Genomic DNA, 19,369 nt, shown 5'->3' on the forward strand with positions numbered 1-19,369 from the left:
ATCTGGCTCTGAGCTCAGCGCAGTCTGCTTATCCATCTCCCTCTACTCCCCTCCCCCCATAATTGCACAGGCTCTCTCTCTCAAATGAATAAAATCTTTAAAAAAATATTCTTGTTCATGACAATGCACCCGGTGACCCAAGAGCTCTGATAGGGATGTGCACTGAGATTAATGCTCTTTTCATGCCTGTTAACACAACACCCATTCTGTAGCCCATGGATCAAGGAGTCATTTCAACTTTGAAGTCCTATTTAAGAAACACACTTCATAAAGCTAGAGCTCTCACAGTGATTCCTCTGATGGATCTGGGAACAGCAAATTTAAAACCTCTGAAAACGATTCACCACTCTAGATGCTATTAAGAACATTCATGATTCATGGGAAGAGACCAAAACATCCACATTCACAGGGGTTTAGAAGAAGTCAATTCCAACCCTTATGGATGACTTGGAGAGGTTCAAGAGTCCTGGGAGGAAGAAACTGCAGATGTGGCACACATACCACGAGAACTAGACTGAAATGTGAAGCCTGAAGATGATATGACTCAATTGCTACAATTTTGTGATAAAACTTCAGTGGCTGAGGAGCTGCTTCTCGTGGGTCACCAAAGAAAGTGGTTTCTTGAAATGGAATCTACTCCTGATAAAGCTGCTGTGAAGACTGTTGAAACGACAACAGAGGACTTAGAATATTACACTTAGTTGGGCAGGGTTTGAGAGGACTGATTCCAATTTTTAAAGAAATTCTATTGTAGGTAAAATGCTGTGAAACAGCATCACATGCTACAGAGAAATTTTTCATGAAGGGAAGAACCAATTGATGCAATTTCACTGTTGTCTTATTTTAAGAAATTGCCACAGCCCCCAACCTTCAGCAGTCACCACCTTGCTCTGTTAGCAGTCATCAACATCCAGGCAAGACCCCCCAGAAGCAAAGAGATTATGACTCCCTGAAAGCTCAGATGATGGTCAGCATGGTTTAGCAATAAAGTATTTTTTAGTTAAACCATGTACATTGTTTCTTTAGATATAAAGCTATTGTACATTTAATAGGCTATAGTATAATATAAATATAACTTTAGATGCACTGGGAAACCAAAAATTTAACTTAATTTATTGGTTTGAAACCAAATCCACAATACTTCCAAGGTATGCCCATTGTTAAAAGATACTAATTTTACACCTTCTAAAGTTTTGTGAATAAAGTAGGGTGTACTGGCAATACTACACAACTAAAATCACTGGATGTATCTGGGCCATCCTGCCCAGCTCTCCTCTCAAGCCCCAACAGCAAGACAGTGCTCTGGGTATTCACAAATAAGAGGGCCTCGGTTGGCTTTTTAGCTAGTCGTTTTCACAGTCCTCAATAAGAAAGTCATAGTCCACAGGCTAGGAGGGAATCTTGTTGATGTTTGTGGGCATTCTCTTGGACTTTTTTTTTTTTTTTAATTATTTATTTTTGATAGTCATACAGAGAGAGAGAGAGAGGCAGAGACACAGGCAGAGGGAGAAGCAGGCTCCATGCACCGGGAGCCCGACGTGGGATTCGATCCCGGGTCTCCAGGATCACGCCCTGGGCCAAAGGCAGGCGCCAAACCGCTGCGCCACCCAGGGATCCCTCTCTTGGACTTTATTTTTATTTTTTTTTTTATTTTTTTAATTTTTATTTATTTATGATAGTCACAGAGAGAGAGAGAGGCAGAGACACAGGCGGAGGGAGAAGCAGGCTCCATGCACCAGGAGCCTGATATGGGATTCGATCCTGGGTCTCCAGGATCGCGCCCTGGGCCAAAGGCAGGCGCCAAACCTCTGCGCCACCCAGGGATCCCCCTCTCTTGGACTTTAAATGGGATAATGACCAAGCTATTCCAGAGAAGTAGATGGCCATACCCAATACCAGTGACACGCTACCACAACAATGGTTTCTTCAAATAATGGTCAAAGATAATGACATTCCAACAAGAAAAAAGACTGGGAAAAATAAATGTACCAAGACTTACAGAATACTATTTTGTATGACGTTAGGTTCTTCCAAATAAATTCACAGGCAAATCCATTAAGAACTGCTTTAAAAAAAAAACAGTCTGGAATGAGCATAAAACGCAGTGACTCTTTAACGGAAAATACTGCTCACTAATTGGTGAAAAACAACAAAAAAAGAGAGAGAGGTGGACAATAATTGTCAAAACCATTATAGGAAACCAAAACTAAAAAACCTAGCCTAATATCTGCTGTCTGGCTCCCACATCAACACTGAGCCAACTAAAATGTACAGATAAGCAGCACCATGGGGCAGTTGAGAAGCCGTTACACAACCAAGCACAAACTTTACTGTAGTAAAAAAGAAGCTACTTTGTGATATACAATTACTGAGCATATTGCATATGTTTATAGTGAAAAAAATCTAATAATAATTATAATGTTTTTACATACGGGTATGGAAACATGCATGAAAAATTTTTATCATATAATCAGCATCACACTTTACCTACACAGAACACACAGGAGGATTCATGTGTGGAGGCAGCATAAATGGTAAATTCCCCAACTTTTATACACCTAATGTGAGGATAAAATGCCCCTGAATAGAGGATTGGTTAAATGATGTGTGACACATTCATATAATAGAAAATTATTCAGCCAACAGAGAAGAAAGAAAAAGTAAGCAGGAAAAAAATGTATGGTATGATATCATTTTCATAAAAAATGAAAGAATATAATAATGTGTAAATACTTTGTAGCATTAGATTCCATTCCATCATAAACAGCACTCATATTAGGTTGTGCAGGAAAAGCCACCAGAAAGAAGAAAAAGTTGTCATACTCTGTCAAAATTCTCTTGGATAAGGCAATAATTCCCATACCTATCTCTGTGCTTTGTCAACAACCTAGGCATGATTTCACAACAATGAAATCAAGGCTACTAAAGTTTTTCTCTTCAAGGGGAAAAAATCCAACCAAGTATTTTCAGATGTGTGATAACAAAAGTAGATACATCAAATCGCGTTTTAGGAGGCAAGGGGAGAAGAGAATAAGTTTTCAACTCCTTTTCCTCCATGAACTGCCTTCCCAACTACCAATATCCACCAACAGACTGCACCTCAGGAAAAAAAAAATCCTCAATTCCAGAGTAAATATACAGTTCTAGTAAATTTATTAACTTCTCGGGACTGCAGTTCTTTTTTAAAGAAAAGTTTGTCCTGGCACCAAAAAAGAGAAGTCGATCATACTGTTTCCCTTTTGTTTAGTCGTGTATTGACTAAAACAAGTGTTCTCTTCACCAGATTCTAATGAACTGTATTCGTTCCCCCTTTTTCTTCTGTATTCATTCTCAAAAGTAACAAAAGGACTCACAAATTTATATAGACCTTATATTTTACCTCAAAGTCCTAAGAACCTTATGAGGGCAAGAGGTAAGCACTGATCCTTTTAAATAAATAAGGAAAGTACCCATATAGAATGAGAGCTAATTACAACACAAAGAAACCAATATTTCTGCAACTCTAAACAAGTCTGTGTCGAACTAATCTAAGGAGATAAATGATAAAAATGAAACAATGAAGATTCAACATTTTCCATAAACATTTTCCAGTCGCCTTCTCTTAAGCTTTACAATATGTTCAAGTTCACATATTTTATGCCTCCCTAGAAGGTTCTGCTTTCCCAAATCTCCTGGAATGAACACACATGCACATAAGACATGCTTATACATATTTTAGCAGAAAACTTCTGCACTCATAAATTTGGCAGAGTATATTTAACATTGCTAATGGATCGAATTTGTTCATTTTCCACAGGCTAACTTTTAGCCACTCTTTCTCTTTCAGATTATTGTTTTTAAAAAATACTCAAATGCCAGCATTCTCCTTAGCTTTGGTGGTAAGACTTACTTTGTGTACATACGGGAAAATTTTATTTCAATGACTATGTTTCACAGTCAGCTGTTGATATTTCTACTCATCAATTTCCTTCAATTCATACCTTAATGCAGACACAATTCACACCAGAATCCTTCGTGACTGCAATTCTCCCTTCTTCTAATACTTAGAAATAATACCTAAGTCTTAGTGGAACTTTAGCTGGTCTTGTGAATTTCAAGTATGGAATTTTAAAAGTATGTGTTATGGATCCAGATATGGCAATTGGTCTCACAATAACACAGAAAATAATGCTGTGTATGTTAGAAGAGCTTTCAACATTCTTTAAAACTCTGGTTACAACTATAGCCTGTTAAAGTCAAGAGACTACAACCTAGCCCACAGGAAATATATATAAGAAAATCACGTCCTAGGAAGTACAAGAGCTTACTTAAGGTCACACTGCTATCAGGATCCAATTTCAGGAAATGTGCAGGCACTCACATAGACCTGGCTTAATTAGAAACCTTTCCTGTTGTCTTATTGATTTTCCTAAATCAGTGATATTCTAAAAAATCTGATTCTGATCAGGGAATTGCAATACAAATCACAGTGAGATAGAACTATGGCTAAAAGGGGTAAAATTTAAGGCTGTAAATGCCAAAAATTGGCAAGGATTTGAAGCAAAAGGAACTCTGATATACTGGCTGGTGGGAGTACAACCCGGTACAGTTACTTTAGGTAACCACTACAGGTAAACATACACACACCCTACATGTTAGCAACCTCTGAAGTACATACATGAGACGAACATGTAAAAATGTTCAGCATTGTTTATAATAGCAAAAAACAAACAAAAGACCCAGAGACACTCCAAATGTCCATAAACAGTAGAAAAAATAAATAGATTGTGGTCTGTTTGAATATAACATACTGCTCAATAATGAAAACAAACGACCTACAGCTATATGCAACAACATGGAATTACACAAAACATAATGCAGAAAGAAGTCTAACATAAAACATGATGCTTGACTCTATTAAAGTTAGGAAAATGGAATATTAATCAGTGATGTTAGATATTTACTTTCAAAGAACGTGGAGTGGGTAAAATATAAGAAGAAATTCAGGGGACTGGTAATTTTCTCTCTCTTCATATGTGTGGTGTTGTAACAGATAATTCATTGAGCTATACACTAATAACCAGTGTACTACTCTCTGTATATATTATACTTCTACTTTTTAAAGATTAAAAAAATCTTTAATTATGTGATGGATTTCAACAGATTTATTGTTTCTTTCAAAAACATGAGTTACTTCTGTGTGATCTGTGTCCTGAATACATTTTTCTATATTTTTCTTTTTGTTTGTACAAGGATGAAGGGCCTCAGGGAAAATATCCTACTCTAGTTCTATAATAGGCTCAACCATTTCAACCCATAAAAGCTTGCTTATCCTTGTACTATACCTCTCAGGTAGAAGGTTGTTTCAAAAATATAGACAGATGATAAAGGGTAAATGGGTGCTTAACTCATTTCCAGGTACTACTAATAAAAATGTTACTTGTAAATATCTCAATTCAAAGCTTGAGCATTAAGTCTACCCCTTCTCTGATGCATGATGATCTTCTAGACCTGGCGTAACAAATGGTTTTATTTACATGCCAACTCCAGTCTACTGGGAGTGGTTGCCTGGAGCGCTGGGTTGAGAAAGACTGGATATTGTGGTGAGGCCATCGACAGAATATTGTCTATGCCACAGGCAACGAATGGAGTAGTTGGGTCACAAATACCTTGCTGATTCTGTGACAGAGTCAACATAACACTTTTTCTCACAGGATAAAAATATCTTCTTAATCAAGATCATATAGGGATCTAAAAACTTTCCTCATTGCTTCCACCACCACCACCACCACCTCACTGTCTGATGTATGATCTGTCAATAAATTCCGTATTTAAGAAAATTTTCAAATAAATAGTTCCATTAAGACAAAAATATATATTTTTTTCTTAATTATTTTAAATGTTCCACAGAGAAATCCCTAATAAAGTTCTAGTCTGTTAAACATATCAGTCATTCTTAAAAAGTTATGGTAAGTTAACCTATTTCTCCCTAATGTAGTTTATATTTAAGTATTTATAACATTTAAGTATTTTATTTAATATGTTATATTACTGTAATATGGTTTAAATAATTCACTGGTAAAGCAAATTGATAAGATTACAGATTATTTTTAACAAAAAGTATCCTAAGACCCAAAAAGAGCTTAAAACATTGTTTCATTTCTTCTGCTCTTTGCAAAACAGAACTGCCAGAATATAATACTATTACAAAAGATTATATTCTGTTATACTCTGAATATTGTTATTCTTTTGTAATCTAGTTACAAAAGATTCTCATCATAATAAATGTTATTCTTGGGTCCCTATGAGAATCAAAAATCCTTTTGATTGTTATTTTCTTTTTTGGTATAAACTAAACCATACAAATGACTGTTTTACAAGTTTTCACTGATCTTACTCAAAACTAGTATCAAATACCCCTTTCCCACTGCAGTACTTAAAGAGGCGGCAGCTCCAGCTGGGCAGATGCACGTATTCTAACAGGGGCATTATCCTTCTCAGAGTATTTTCTCTTTGGGTCTCTTCTGTACAACTAGCTCACTTGCACCGACCCAAATTCAAAGGATGCAAATGCAGTGCACAGAGAAACTCCTGAATGTGGTGCAAGTACCATGTCATTCGATCACAGTCAGTATTATTAGCATTACCAGGTGGGAAAAAATGAACTGAAATTTCACACTTCTGCCTTTTCACTTCCACATTTCTTCACATCCGTATCGGTGATGCTCACGGGAGGTAAGTTAGATCTTTAACAGCAACTACCTCTACCTAATCTAAATTCCCCTTTATTCAGTTGCTCAATCTCAGAATTAGAAAAAAATAGTGATAATTGGTTTCACTAAATAATTGGTGATAAATAAAGTGATAACTGGTTTCATGACCCCAAATTTCCAATGAGTACTCAACCTGCCAAACATCTGTTCATTACTTCTGAGGCACGTCAAACTTCTCCACTGTTAAAACTACAACTAATCACTTTCTCTTCTTTCAGTACACTTCCGACAGCCTCCCCCATTCCTCTGTCCAATGCCCTTGCTTCCTATCTCATTTAAAGCCAGCCCCCTCTGACAGGAATGCCCCCATCTTTGTCTACCACGTTTACTGTCCACACCACACTCCTCCACCTGGCTCTGTCCAGGTACGAAAGGCAAACCGTTCCCCTCTCCCTCTCACCTTCAGAGACCTTTCTTTTGCAATTATACTCTCACTGGACTCTGTCTTTTGTAGTGGAAAAATGCAATCTTTTCTTTGACCCTCTTTCTACTTCAATAGTGGAACCTGTCAGTTGCCTGCCACATACTGATTTTCCCCTTCTTAAATGGAGCAATCCCCAATTTAGGAGCATAGTGCAAGCCAGCCTCCTTAGTAGCTAAGTATAGCCATGTAACTAAATGTAAACTCTGGTCGATAATACAAGCAGGAGTGAGTGGGATTCCAGGAAGTCTCTTTCGTTGTAAAAGGGTCAGTCCTTTTCCCCATCTACACTCAGGACATGAATATTCTTTTCAAAGTCACCAGTTTGCATGATCCAGTTCTCTGCTTTTTAGTCTCTTGGCGGCATCAGACACAAATGATGTCTCACTCAGTCTTGAGACACCTTGTTTTTAATTTCTGGAAATCCAACATATCCTAATTTTCTTCTTACCTTACTGGTCACTCTGACTCTTTATGCTTTCTCCCTGTCTTCCTGACTTCTACATTTTTTAATGCTCCAGCTCTCTGCTCTTATACCTTTGATTATTTTAGACCTATGGTTTCAAATACTATTTACTCTCTGATGACACTCTGAACTCCAAATTTGTTTACTTATTTATTTATTTAAAAGACTTTATTTATTCATGAGAGACAGAGAGAGAGGCAGAGACACAGGCAGAGAGAGAAACAGGCTCCATGCAGGAGCCCAATGCGGGACTCAATGCCAGGACCCCAGGATCACGCTCTGGGCCGAAGGCAGACATTCAACCACTGAGCCACCCAGGTGAACCACCAAATTGGTATATTTAAACCAGATGTTTGACATCTCTACTTAGATGCTTAAAAGACATCTCAAACTTGGCCAAAACAAAATTCTCTCTGCTTCTGAACTATAGTCCTTCCCACTTAAGTATATACTTACCACCATCCACTGGTTGCTCAATGCAACAACCATGGAGTCACCCTGGACTCACCCACATTCATCAGCAAGCCTAGCTGGCTTTGCCTCCAAAGAACATCCGTCATGTACAGACATCACCTGTCCCCACTGCCACTATGCTGGTACAAGCCAACATCTCTCTCATCAGACCCCTACAATGGCCAACATGCCCCCATCTCGAGTTCCCCAAAGTCTACTTTCTAAGCAGTAGCAGCCAAAGCAATCTTTTCAAAGCACCAATCTGATTGTGTATCTTACTTCTTAGAATGAAATCTAAACTCCTTTGATGGCCTCCAAGGCTTGGGGTGGCCTGCTTGGCTTCCTCTCTGATTTCATCTCCATCCACTCTTGCCTCTAAGTGCTGTGTTTCAGCCACACTGGGATTCTCTTTCTTTGCTATTTTCTGAACACCGCACACTTTGGATCGCTTCAGGGTTATAATACTAGCTATTGGCCCCTTCTAAATGCTCTTGTCCTCCATCTTCCACTGCCAGCCCCTTCTCATCCTCACACAGGGGACCATCTCCACTAAGGCAGCTTCCTCCTCAGGCACCTGCTCTCACAGCTCTCTCATTTTCATCATAGGACACGTGTGATTAATTTTTTTCCTTTTTAAAAATTTTTATTTAAATTCAATTAATTAACATATAGTGTATTATTAGTTTCAGAAGTAGAGTTCTGTGATTCATCAATTGCATATCACACCCAGTGCTCTTTACATCATGTGCCTTCCTCAATGTCCATCACCCTGTTACCCCATCCTCTAGCTCCATTTCCTTTTTTTTTTTTAAATCATCTGTTTCTTCTTACATTATAAACTACAGGAGAACAGGGCTGTGGGGATCTTGCTTACTGCTGGATTCCTAAGGTCTGGTACCATGACTAGTAAGTAGCAGGTGCTCAATAAATTATTTGCTAAATGAATAGAGAGAGAATATCATAATTACAAGTCATTCAGTCTGCACCATTACTCCAGTGTTTTAACCTCTTACTAAACAGACCTGAAAAGTAGTATCTGACCATCATATGCTGGTCACTTAGTAACAAGGACTGCACTTCTCTGGGGCATGCCAATTCCATCCTTGAATAACTAGGATTATTCAAAAGCCCAACTCCTTCTGGAGCTGAAGTCCGGCTACTGTTTGCTTCTATTCATTTGTGGAAGCCTTCATGACCACGCAGAACACTTTTCTTGTATTTTATACAGGACAGTGCTTCAAATATCTGAAGGTGGGGACTATGGCTTCTCACAGGTAAATGGTCCTAGTCTTCTTAACCCCTTTTCACAAGGCAGAGTTGTGGGTCTTATCACTACCCTACCCGACAATCCAAAGCTGCCCTGAATCACACAATACAGTCACATACGTAGTTATCAGTTATGCCATGAATGTGCTACTCTGGCCCAAGGTATCACTTCTCATCTAGTTGGATCATATGATCTCTTTCTCAGGGAACATGACTTGAGTTAACTCTTACCTTCTTCCAGTTCAAGCTCACACATCATCTCGAATCTGTGTATCTTTCATACCACTGGATGCTTAAAGCCTCTCTAATCTCAGAGGCTCATTCCTCCTCCTCTTCCCAGAATTCCTAACACATTTACCTTTCCCAATACAAAAGATCTGCCCTGTCCTCTGGAGGAAGGCTTCCTGGCCTCTTCTCTTACCTAAGGATTTTAGGTCCTGATTTTTTCACAAATGTAAAATAAAATTATAACCTCTCTGAATTTTCACACATTAGCCTGAGGCAGACCAGCACTATTTCTTTCCTTTCTTTTCTTTTCTTTTCTTTTCTTTTCTTTTCTTTTCACCAGCACTATTTCTAACAAAGAAAAAAAATTTTTTTTCCTTTGGCTTTTTTATTATATCACTGTGCACAGCAGCACTTTTTTCAGAACCCTCTATAATCCACTTTTACTCCTTTTGCCTCCAAAACATGCTGACATCTCACTGAAATCGTTTGGGTAGAACAGTAACTTCTGGGAAGTTAATGATTAGATAAGAAAACATGGTTTGGCCATCTGAAAACATTCTTTATTTTCACAGTGTTAAATGTGTTAACATTCTGGGAAAGAGAACAGTAGACTTAACAAACTAAGCTAAAGAATAATGCTGTATTAACATAAAATAGAGTTCAGGTAATGCTCAAAGGGCCAAAACACTGATCACCACAAAGTGACTACAATAATACACGTATGTAATTAGCTATGAATCAGAAACAAAATGTAAAACAAAAAACCTATAAGCTCCAATCTACTAGAGTTATCTTCTAAATAATATATATATGTATATATATATATATATATATATATATACATATATATATATATATATCTCCCAAGGAGTAATAAGTTCCAATAAAATACTACTTGGGACTGGTCTACCAGGATTGTTTTTGATAGGTGTAGCACAGGTGGTTTGTGGAACTCTGAGAATTCTCTTCTAGATCTGTCTCAACAGATTAAAATGTTGTTTTGTTAGTTATGCCCTGCTTCTTAATAAAGAACCATGTATTTTCCCTTTACAAAACTTTATTTTTTAATAAATGTAAACTTCCAGTGTTCCCCAGTTCCAATCCTAATGGGATTTGGTCAACAGGTCTCTTTAATCTCATGCAGAATCAGATGGTTTTAAAGCAAATATAAGTATCTATCCTTTTAAATCTTTATTTCATTAATAAAATAGTGTATTGGGGGATCCCTGGGTGGCGCAGCGGTTTGGCGCCTGCCTTTGGCCCAGGGCGCGATCCTGGAGACCCGGGATCGAGTCCCACATCGGGCTCCCGGTGCATGGAGCCTGCTTCTCCCTCTGCCTGTGTCTCTGCCTCTCTCTCTCTCTCTGTGACTATCATAAATTAAAAAATAAAATAAAATAAAATAAAATTTAAAAAAATAAAATAAAATAAAATAAAATAGTGTATTATGTGCCTGGCACTCTACAGAAAAATGCAATAAGTGTTATCTCTTCTAACATAATTATCTTTTATATTCATTCCAAGAGTTCTGGTCTTTTTTTAATTTTTTTTTTTTTTTAATTTTAAGAGTTCTAGCTTTCTAAAATCTGCTTTTAGAGGATTTCTCTTCCTTCTCTTGGTCATTGGAGTTGTCCTACTACAAACCCCTAAGTTCAGTTAAGAATTGAAAACTGGGGGCATCTGGGAGGCTCAGTTGTTGAGCGTCTGCCTTCGGCTCAGGGTGTGATCCTGGGGTCCTATGATTAAGTCCCACATCAGGCTCCCCACAGGGAGCCCACTTCTCCCTCTGCCTATGTCTCTGCCTCTCTCTCTCTTTCTGTGTCTCTCATGAATAAAAAATTAAAAAAAAAAAAAAAGAATTGAAAGCAGTGAAGTCAACTTAAATTTCAACTTACAACATTGTGTGATCTTCTGGATGTTAGAAGAGATACGCTGGGCCAGTAGAGCAGGGTCACCACCAACTCCCACAGTGTAAGACATAGTTGATTTGCTTATTCACTAATTTCATCAGATGTTGGCAGGTTGGGCAGTTTTCTATGCAGTCACCTAAAAAACTGAGGCATAACAAGAATAAGTAACTTGCTTAATCTAAGAGCTAAAATTGGGATCTCTGGGTGGCGCAGCGTTTTGGCGCCTGCCTTTGGCCCAGGGTGCGATCCTGGAGACTCGGGATCGAATCCCACGTCGGGCTCCCGGTGCATGAAGCCTGCTTCTCCCTCTGCCTGTGTCTCTGCCTCTCTCTCTCTCTCTGTGTGTGTGTGTGTGTGTGTGTGACTATCATAAAAAAAAAAAGGGCAATACTCATAACGAGGATATTCTCAAGACTTTCTGTAGAGCACAAATAAAAGAACAAAGAAAACTGAAAAGTTAAGTGTCAAGTACTACTCCCAGGTACTACTACTGTACACACTGCAGAATCCTAAGACTCTCATTAAACATAAATCTCTTGCTCTATAAATCAAGCATGGATAGAGCAAGAGAAATAGTCAGTGTCACCTTCTTAATAGTGTGTACTGGCATAAAACACTGGACTTACCTCTACACCTTACCCCAAAATATAAGTACCCAGAAGAGCAAGGTTTTGTCTGTGTGCTACACTAGTCTAAGTACCGGGTTATATAATAGGTATTTAATAAATATCTGAAGACTGAATGAATAAATGTATCTATTTCCTAAGAACACAAACCTAGTCTGAGAATAAATATTACCAATCCTCAGACACTACATTCCAGTGTCTTCTTTCAGATCCCAAATGTACTGGGCTTATTATTGCCTTAGGGCCTTTGCTGAGTGCCATTTCCGATCCCTGGAAGGCTCTTCCCATGATCTTCACATGACTGGCACCTTTATACCAGCAAAGTCTCATCGCATGCTAGGTAAGTCTCTGGTGACTTCGGGTCTGCAATGAGAAGTCACCACCCCGGCACTCTCTGTTGACCTAACTTCCTTTATCATCACGCTACTCACCACTCTAAAATGATCTAGGTAGTAAATTGCCTTCTATCCCTAGTTTGGTGATATAAACACAAGACAACCTTGTCAACCTTGCAAAATTCACAGTATAAGGTGCATAGAAGATGTTCCATGAGTGGGAAGACGATCATTCCATGATAGACATGAGTCTATCTAAACCAAATTAAATGAATTCTTTAGCTCAGCATCCCCATCTGTTAAATTTTTATACTATTTGGTTTTACTCACAATATCGAGGGTCATTTTTCACCCTTCCATACACTAAACTTTAAAATTAAATGGAATCACAGCAAACTTTACTCAGGCTTACTGCAGATGTCTCATATATCTATTTTTCCATCCTTAGATCTCGGCTGAAGTTCCATACCCTAACTAAAATGAGGACAGAACTCTACCGCTGGGAGCAGCAGAAGTGAGATATCTGAAGAAAAATGGTGCAGACATTAAGAGGTACTACGGTATCATTTAACATCTACGGAAAGTCTGAAACTAGACCATAATTCGTAATTAGTCACCGTCTGAGACCAACGTCCCAAAGCGTTGCCCACAGCAAGGCCGCCCGCAGCGCAGGGCGGGCCGGACCCGGAGCCGAGGCCTCTGCGGGGGCGGGCGGGGCGGGGCTCCCGCGACCGTCCACCTGCTGCGTGGCTGACCACGGAGCCCTTCGTAGGCATTTTCTTCCAGATTCTGTGAAAGTCCTAAATCATATATAGTCATAGTCAAAATACACTGATCTAAATCAAACAAAAATCCATGTACCTATAGGAAAGCCAAGCAAACAGACGAAACTTGAGAGGAAAAAATGCAGCATTTGACCGGAAATGTATTTTTCTTTGTGTCTGAATTTTTAAAAAGCAACAGCCTAGAACACAATAAGGGGGGATAGGCGGACCTTGAAATACTTTATACATTTTTAAAGGTTTTGGGTAAGTCATTAATGACGTACACGGAGATCAAAAAGAGTCAGCGTGTCACCACGAGGAGCCCCGAGCAGACAGTGTCCCCGGCCCCGTTACTGCAGGCTCCGGTGTCATCCTCTGCGTGGGGAAGAGAACTTTAAAACGTGTTTTCTGACTCCGCGAGTCGAAAAGAGGAAGCGACCCCTCGGCGTCCCGCTCCGGGCCGCAGCAGGATTCCCGAGCTCCGCCCCGGCCCGCCCCGGCCCGCCCCGGCCCGCCCCGCCCGGGGCGCGCAACCCGCCGGGGCTCCGGAGCCAGCGCTCCCGCGGGGCCGGGGCGGGATCGGCGGGATCGGAGGGGCGGGATCGGCGGGATCGGAGGGGCGGGATCGGAGGGATCGGAGGGGCGGGATCGGAGGGGCGGGATCGGCGGGATCGGAGGGGCGGGATCGGCGGGATCGGAGGGGCGGGATCGGAGGGGCGGGATCGGCGGGATCGGAGGGGCGGGATCGGAGGGGCGGGATCGGCGGGATCGGAGGGGCGGGATCGGCGGGATCGGAGGGGCGGGATCGGCGGGATCGGCGGGATCGGCGGGGCGGGATCGGCGGGATCGGCGGGGCGGGATCGGCGGGGCGGGATCGGCGGGATCGGCGGGGCGGGATCGGCGGGGCGGGATCGGCGGGATCGGCGGGGCGGGATCGGAGGGATCGGAGGGATCGGCGGGGCGGGATAGGCGGGGCGGGATCGCCGGGATCGGCGGGGCGGGATCGCCGGGATCGCGGCTGTTCCTGGCCTGGCAGCGCCCGCCCCCGGGCTCCCGGCCACAGCCGCAGGGCGTCAGCTGACAACGCGCACAAACAGGGAGGCGCGGCAGCCGCGGGGACTTGGTGCCTCTAGAAGCGGGATCGGCCCCCCGCCCCCGAGCGGCTCTTACCCCGGTCCTCCGCGCCCTCCTCCTCCTCCTCGGGCCAGCCGCACCCACCGGCACCGGGCCCCCAGCCACGGCTCTCAGCTGACGGGCGGTGGCACTGGGACGCCCACTGCGCATGCCCGCACCGCGGCCCTGGGGAGGAGGAGGGGCTCGTCCCCCTCCCGTTGGCCAATGGGGTTGAGTGACAACGCCCTGCCCCGCCCCCTCTGGGTCTGGGCTACGGGATGGGGGCGGGGGACCAAAAAGAACTGCAAAGGAGGTGTTTTTTGAGGCCTAGACCTACAGACGGCAAAACACCGGAGGAGGGCGCGGAGAGCGGCGGTCCTCAGCGGTGACGGCGGTCCCCCAGGCTCAGGTCTGCGGCCTGCCCCATCCGGGCCTGCCCTGACTGCAGCGGGACGTCTTCACAGCTCCATTAAAAACGCTAACGCAAATATGCATGCTCGCAGGAACAAAGACGGCACAAGTGCAGGGTCACCTTCGTGTGCCCACTTAGTAGACCAGCGTTCATAGCACATGCACGTCGTTCCAAGCATCCTTAAGGGTAGAGCGTAGTTTCAGCAGGGTTTGAAAAAAGCAGAGAATGTGCTACTGGTAACTATTAAAACATAATGTAATTGTTAGATAAATGCATCAGTTGCCTTGGGTGAAAGAAATACTCAGCAAATTAATTAGAAGATAGAATGGTTTGGCCTTTGCCTGTATTGAGGCAACACTATTATTCTGAAAGGATCATCAGGACATGAAATGTCCAGATGCACTTAGGTGAAAAAAATCAAAACCAGTTGGTACCATCTGAGCCAACTCTAGGTTGTTTAGTAGTGTACATACATATGTGCCTAAGAGAGTGAGGTCAGACAGGAATAAGAAACACAAGGGTCTCTCACTTTATTTTTAATTGTTCTGTTTTTAACAGAAAAAAGGGAACCAGAAATATTTCCTATTTCACATCTTTCCTGAAGTAAACTGCAGTACAAGTGTTTTAATAGACAGCCACCTTTATTCTGCTTCTAAAAAGGGGGCAATAGAGTGGGTCTGCTGGCCAAGCAAAATAAACTCATCCCTTCTAAAGGAAACATGAGGACAGCCTGGGTGGCTCAGCGGTTTAGCACCACCCAGGGTGTGATCCTGGAGACCTGGGATTGAGTCCTACATCAGGCTCCCTGCATGGAGCCTGCTTCTCCCTCTACCTGTGTCTCTGCCCCTTTCTCTCTGTGTCTCTCCTGAATAAATAAATAAAATCTTAAAAAAATAAAATAAAATAAAGGCAGCATGATTCAGTTAGCACTGATTGCAGACTTTTGGAAATTCAGATTTTTATGTGAAATCCCTTTTTTCAATATTCTTAAACTTTTATAAAGCATTATTTGATCAGATAAAGTATTTCAGCTTCTTTAAGGCAATAGTTTCAACTATAGAGTATAAAAAAAAACAAACGAAAAAAGCTGGAGGAGGCCTTACAGAAAATCTAGCTCTACTTCCTCATTTGGGAAATAGATTAAAGGAACTGAAAGCCAAAGAAACTTCGTCAAAAGGACACGAATAATTATAAGCAGCACCGGTCCAGATGACTTAATTCAGATTCTTTAGTTCTTCCTCTTATCTATCTCATCAACTCAGCAAATGTTCATTGAGAACCTGCCATAAGCCAGGTACTATTTCAAGAGCTGCAGATATCAAGATGGGGTATATAGTATTTTCCCTCAAGGAACTCAAGGCATGAGATCCTTCCCAGGACACTATAAGAAGTGCTGTGATAAAGATTTATACACAGATTGGCATGAGCCTAGGGTTGAGGATGCCTTAGTATCTGGTCAGGGACCATTCCAAAGGGGAAGTGCTACCAGAATCTTGAAAGATGTGTAAGAGTTCACTGGGAAGATAACATGGGAAAAGACATTTTAGGCAAAAGGAAGAGCCCATAAAAATTCACAGGCAAGTGCAAACTCTTAGGGATCTCTATATAAATTTATTTAGACCGGAGGAACATAAGACTGGAAAGGTAAGTCGAGTTTATATAATGAAAAACCTTTTCTGTATCATGTTAATAAATGAATATTTAGGAGTTAAACTATTAAAGGATTTTAAACAAAAGTGTGATGTGTTCATAATACTATGCCATGAAGAAAACTCTGTAGGAATGGGGAATATTCAAAGGAATTACACTGAGACTGGAGAGAGAGAGAGAGAGAGAGAGAGAGAGAGAGAGAGACTATAACCATTTAGAAGGCTATTTTAAATAGTAGCACACACCCAATTTAGAATCTTCCCAATATCAGAGATATTGAAGGACTGTCCTAAGGCAAATGCACCAGGAAAGAAAAGGGAAAACCTGCTCTGAGAAGTACTTGGGAAGACCTAGAAATTAATTGGATATGAAGAATGGAAGAGATGACTACTATTTTCAGGATGTGCACTAAACATGATGTAACTATATCACTAATATAGTAACTTCTGTTTGAGGATGAAGGTGGTGGGATGGGGCGGTGGCAGGGGGTGGGGTGGGAGAGAATGCTACAGTAAGTTTATCTTTGAAAGTATTGTAGTTAAGATTCAGGGAAAGTGATATCCAGTTTGAAATATCCTCCAGGTACTCTGAAAATGTGAGCTGGAATTTAAGGGAGAGCTCTGGCTGGAGTTATGGGAAGAGATGAGGTCATTAACTCTAAGGATGGAATGTTATAGACTCCTGTGTTTCAGGGGAGCTGAGAAAGAAAAATCCTGAAAAAGTAATCAGAGAGCTGGGAAGTAAACCAGGAAAAGGTAGAGGAGAGAGTGAAGGAAAACATTTCAAAAAGAGGAAATGCTCTGTGATGGCACATGTCATAGAAAGTTCAAGTAAATTAAGAACCAAAAGCTGTGCATTGAATTTGGGAACTAGGAAGTGGTTGGTGAACAGGAAAAGGAATTTCAATCATTCAAGAAATTATCATGAAAAGACCTTACCTCTGCATGAGGCCTATTGCATTTTCCAAACATCCTTTCCTTTTTCTTTTGAGAGAACCCAGGGCTGTGGGAGGGAAAGTACAGTGCAACAAGAGTCTGAGCCTAGGTGCCTCTTCAGGTTACCTGCTAATTACTGACTGAACTAGGACCAAAGCTCAGCTCTCTGTCAACTCCTCCTGGGCTCTTTTCAATTTTTTTCATGTTTTAAAATACACTGTGAAGGTATTCCTTTCAGGTCTTTTAAAAATTAGTAAGATGTCACCCCTTTGCATTCAAATGGAAAAAATACAGACTGTAGGGAACCCTGCAAAATTTAGAGACAGAGAGGGCAAATGAATTCCAAAAGTGTTCCTGAAATGTGTAGTATCCCATCTGAGCATCTGCCTGCTGTTTAGGGAAATTCAGTCAGGTGCCTTGAACCCCGTGGGGCTCAAAAATTCTGCTCATTTGACCAATTATCATTTCACTTCTCAAACAAATCCTTTACACTTGCAGGAGTTACTTATATGTGAAGCCTTGTAATTTGGATTTTTTCCAGAGCTAATAATTTTGGGGATCTGAGTCTTCTTAGAAAGATTTTTAAAGTACGACTCAAAGTCCTCAAGTGGGAACTGTATCAGCATATTTGCTGTGTCCTTATTAATGTAAATAACACCTCTGCCATGTTAGGATGGGAGACTCTCCCACTGCTCCAGCCCCAGTGTTTGGGAGAGCAATTCTAGTGAATGGGAGGGAATCATTGCCCATTCATCCAATAGTTCATGAGCTAAAAATAATTTTTAAAAGACCACCATGTGATCTTGTGGGAGGACCAGAGAGGTAAGACACACACACACACACACACACACACACACACACACACACTCACACACAAAAATATAGCAAGACAAGGAGTTTATTGATAAACAAGAAGTACAAGTTGAGTTATAAAAGTATATTTTTGATTTGTAATACACTGGACAGACCACAGTTCTAAGAAATCTGTGCTAGTTAAAAATGCAGCTTAAACGAATATCTAATAAATTATATTGTGCCTTATTTGAAGCATCTCCATCATCCTCTGCTGTTCTCTTGTTTTCTAAAACCGCACAAATGCCTAGTGATATGCCAAGCACAGAACAGATTCTGCTCTGACTTTTCAACACATGTAATAAATAGGCAGCCCATAGAAATCTTACCTGAACAATTATAGTTTGACGATTGGTATGTTCAATGCTAATTTTGCCTTCTACATATTGTTGATATGTCCCTCTGTCTGTGTCTTAATCCACTGTGTCAGCCTCCCCAACAGTATCTCTATATCCAGTTCTACTCAAGCTTAATATCCTCAAAGCCACCTCTGAGTACTGGAAGCATGGATCTGAAAACATCACTCTATCTCCATGCCATCTTCATGATTGCAGCATAACCCCAAATACACTTCTTAGAAATAAATGTGCTGGGGCACCTGGGTGGCTCAGTCCCTTAAGCATGGGCCTTCAGCTCAGGTCATGATCTTAGGGTCTTAGGAATTGAGCCTCACGTTGGGGGGGGGGTGTCCCTGCTCAGCAGGGGGTCTGCACCCCCCCCCCCACCGTGCTCTCTCTCTTTCTCAAATAAAAAAAGAAAAGAAAGTGCTTGGACTGGGCAGCAGTGGGAAGTTGTGTAGGTTGTAGGACAGAATCAGAGAAGGCCGTGGGAAACCATAGTATGATACGTCTTGAAGATTCACAGCACATGTTTGTAAACAGAAGGCTCAAAGATGTGGTTCAACAAAGTGACAAGTATAACTTCCTTTAACTCAGTTTTTTCTGAATGTATTTGATGGTAGAAATTTATATTTAATGGCTGTGAAGACTTCAAAAGACATGAGATGGAAAACATTTCTCTCAAAATCAAGTCCAAACCCCTTCTCATGATATATAAATAGAGGGATTGATCATATGTCCAGTTTGCCTAGGACAGTCCCAATTCATGCTTGTTTTCCCAGTTTCTTGTATACTGAGGACTCCTTTTATTCTCAAAACTGTCCCAGTTCAGATGACATTACATGGTC

At 41.2% G+C, this 19,369-nt stretch overlaps 1 protein-coding gene and 1 pseudogene across 6 annotated transcripts in view; one reads left to right on the forward strand and one right to left on the reverse strand.

The window, feature by feature from the left end:
• Window positions 1-14,541, reverse strand: part of STX7 (syntaxin 7) — a 64,337-nt gene extending 49,796 nt beyond the window's left edge. For 3 of the 6 annotated variants that reach the window (XR_005985974.1, XM_041743255.1, XM_041743257.1), the window contains exons 1-3: window positions 14,392-14,541; window positions 11,482-11,640; window positions 2,000-2,065 (exon numbers count right to left, since the gene is read on the reverse strand). Coding sequence is in view for 5 of the 6 variants with exons in the window: in XM_041743255.1 (XP_041599189.1) it covers window positions 2,000-2,065; window positions 11,482-11,566 (151 nt within the window). In the remaining variant the exon portion in view is untranslated. Of the gene's footprint in view, window positions 1-1,999; window positions 2,066-11,481; window positions 11,641-13,505; window positions 13,707-14,391 lie in introns of those variants that run through there. The other 3 variants (XM_041743254.1, XM_041743256.1, XM_041743258.1) reach the window with 3 other exon arrangements.
• Window positions 13,497-19,369, forward strand: part of LOC121477717 — a 28,873-nt pseudogene continuing 23,000 nt past the window's right edge.

Source organism: Vulpes lagopus, chromosome 2, assembly GCF_018345385.1.
Source record: "Vulpes lagopus strain Blue_001 chromosome 2, ASM1834538v1, whole genome shotgun sequence".
Lineage (NCBI taxonomy): Eukaryota > Metazoa > Chordata > Mammalia > Carnivora > Canidae > Vulpes > Vulpes lagopus.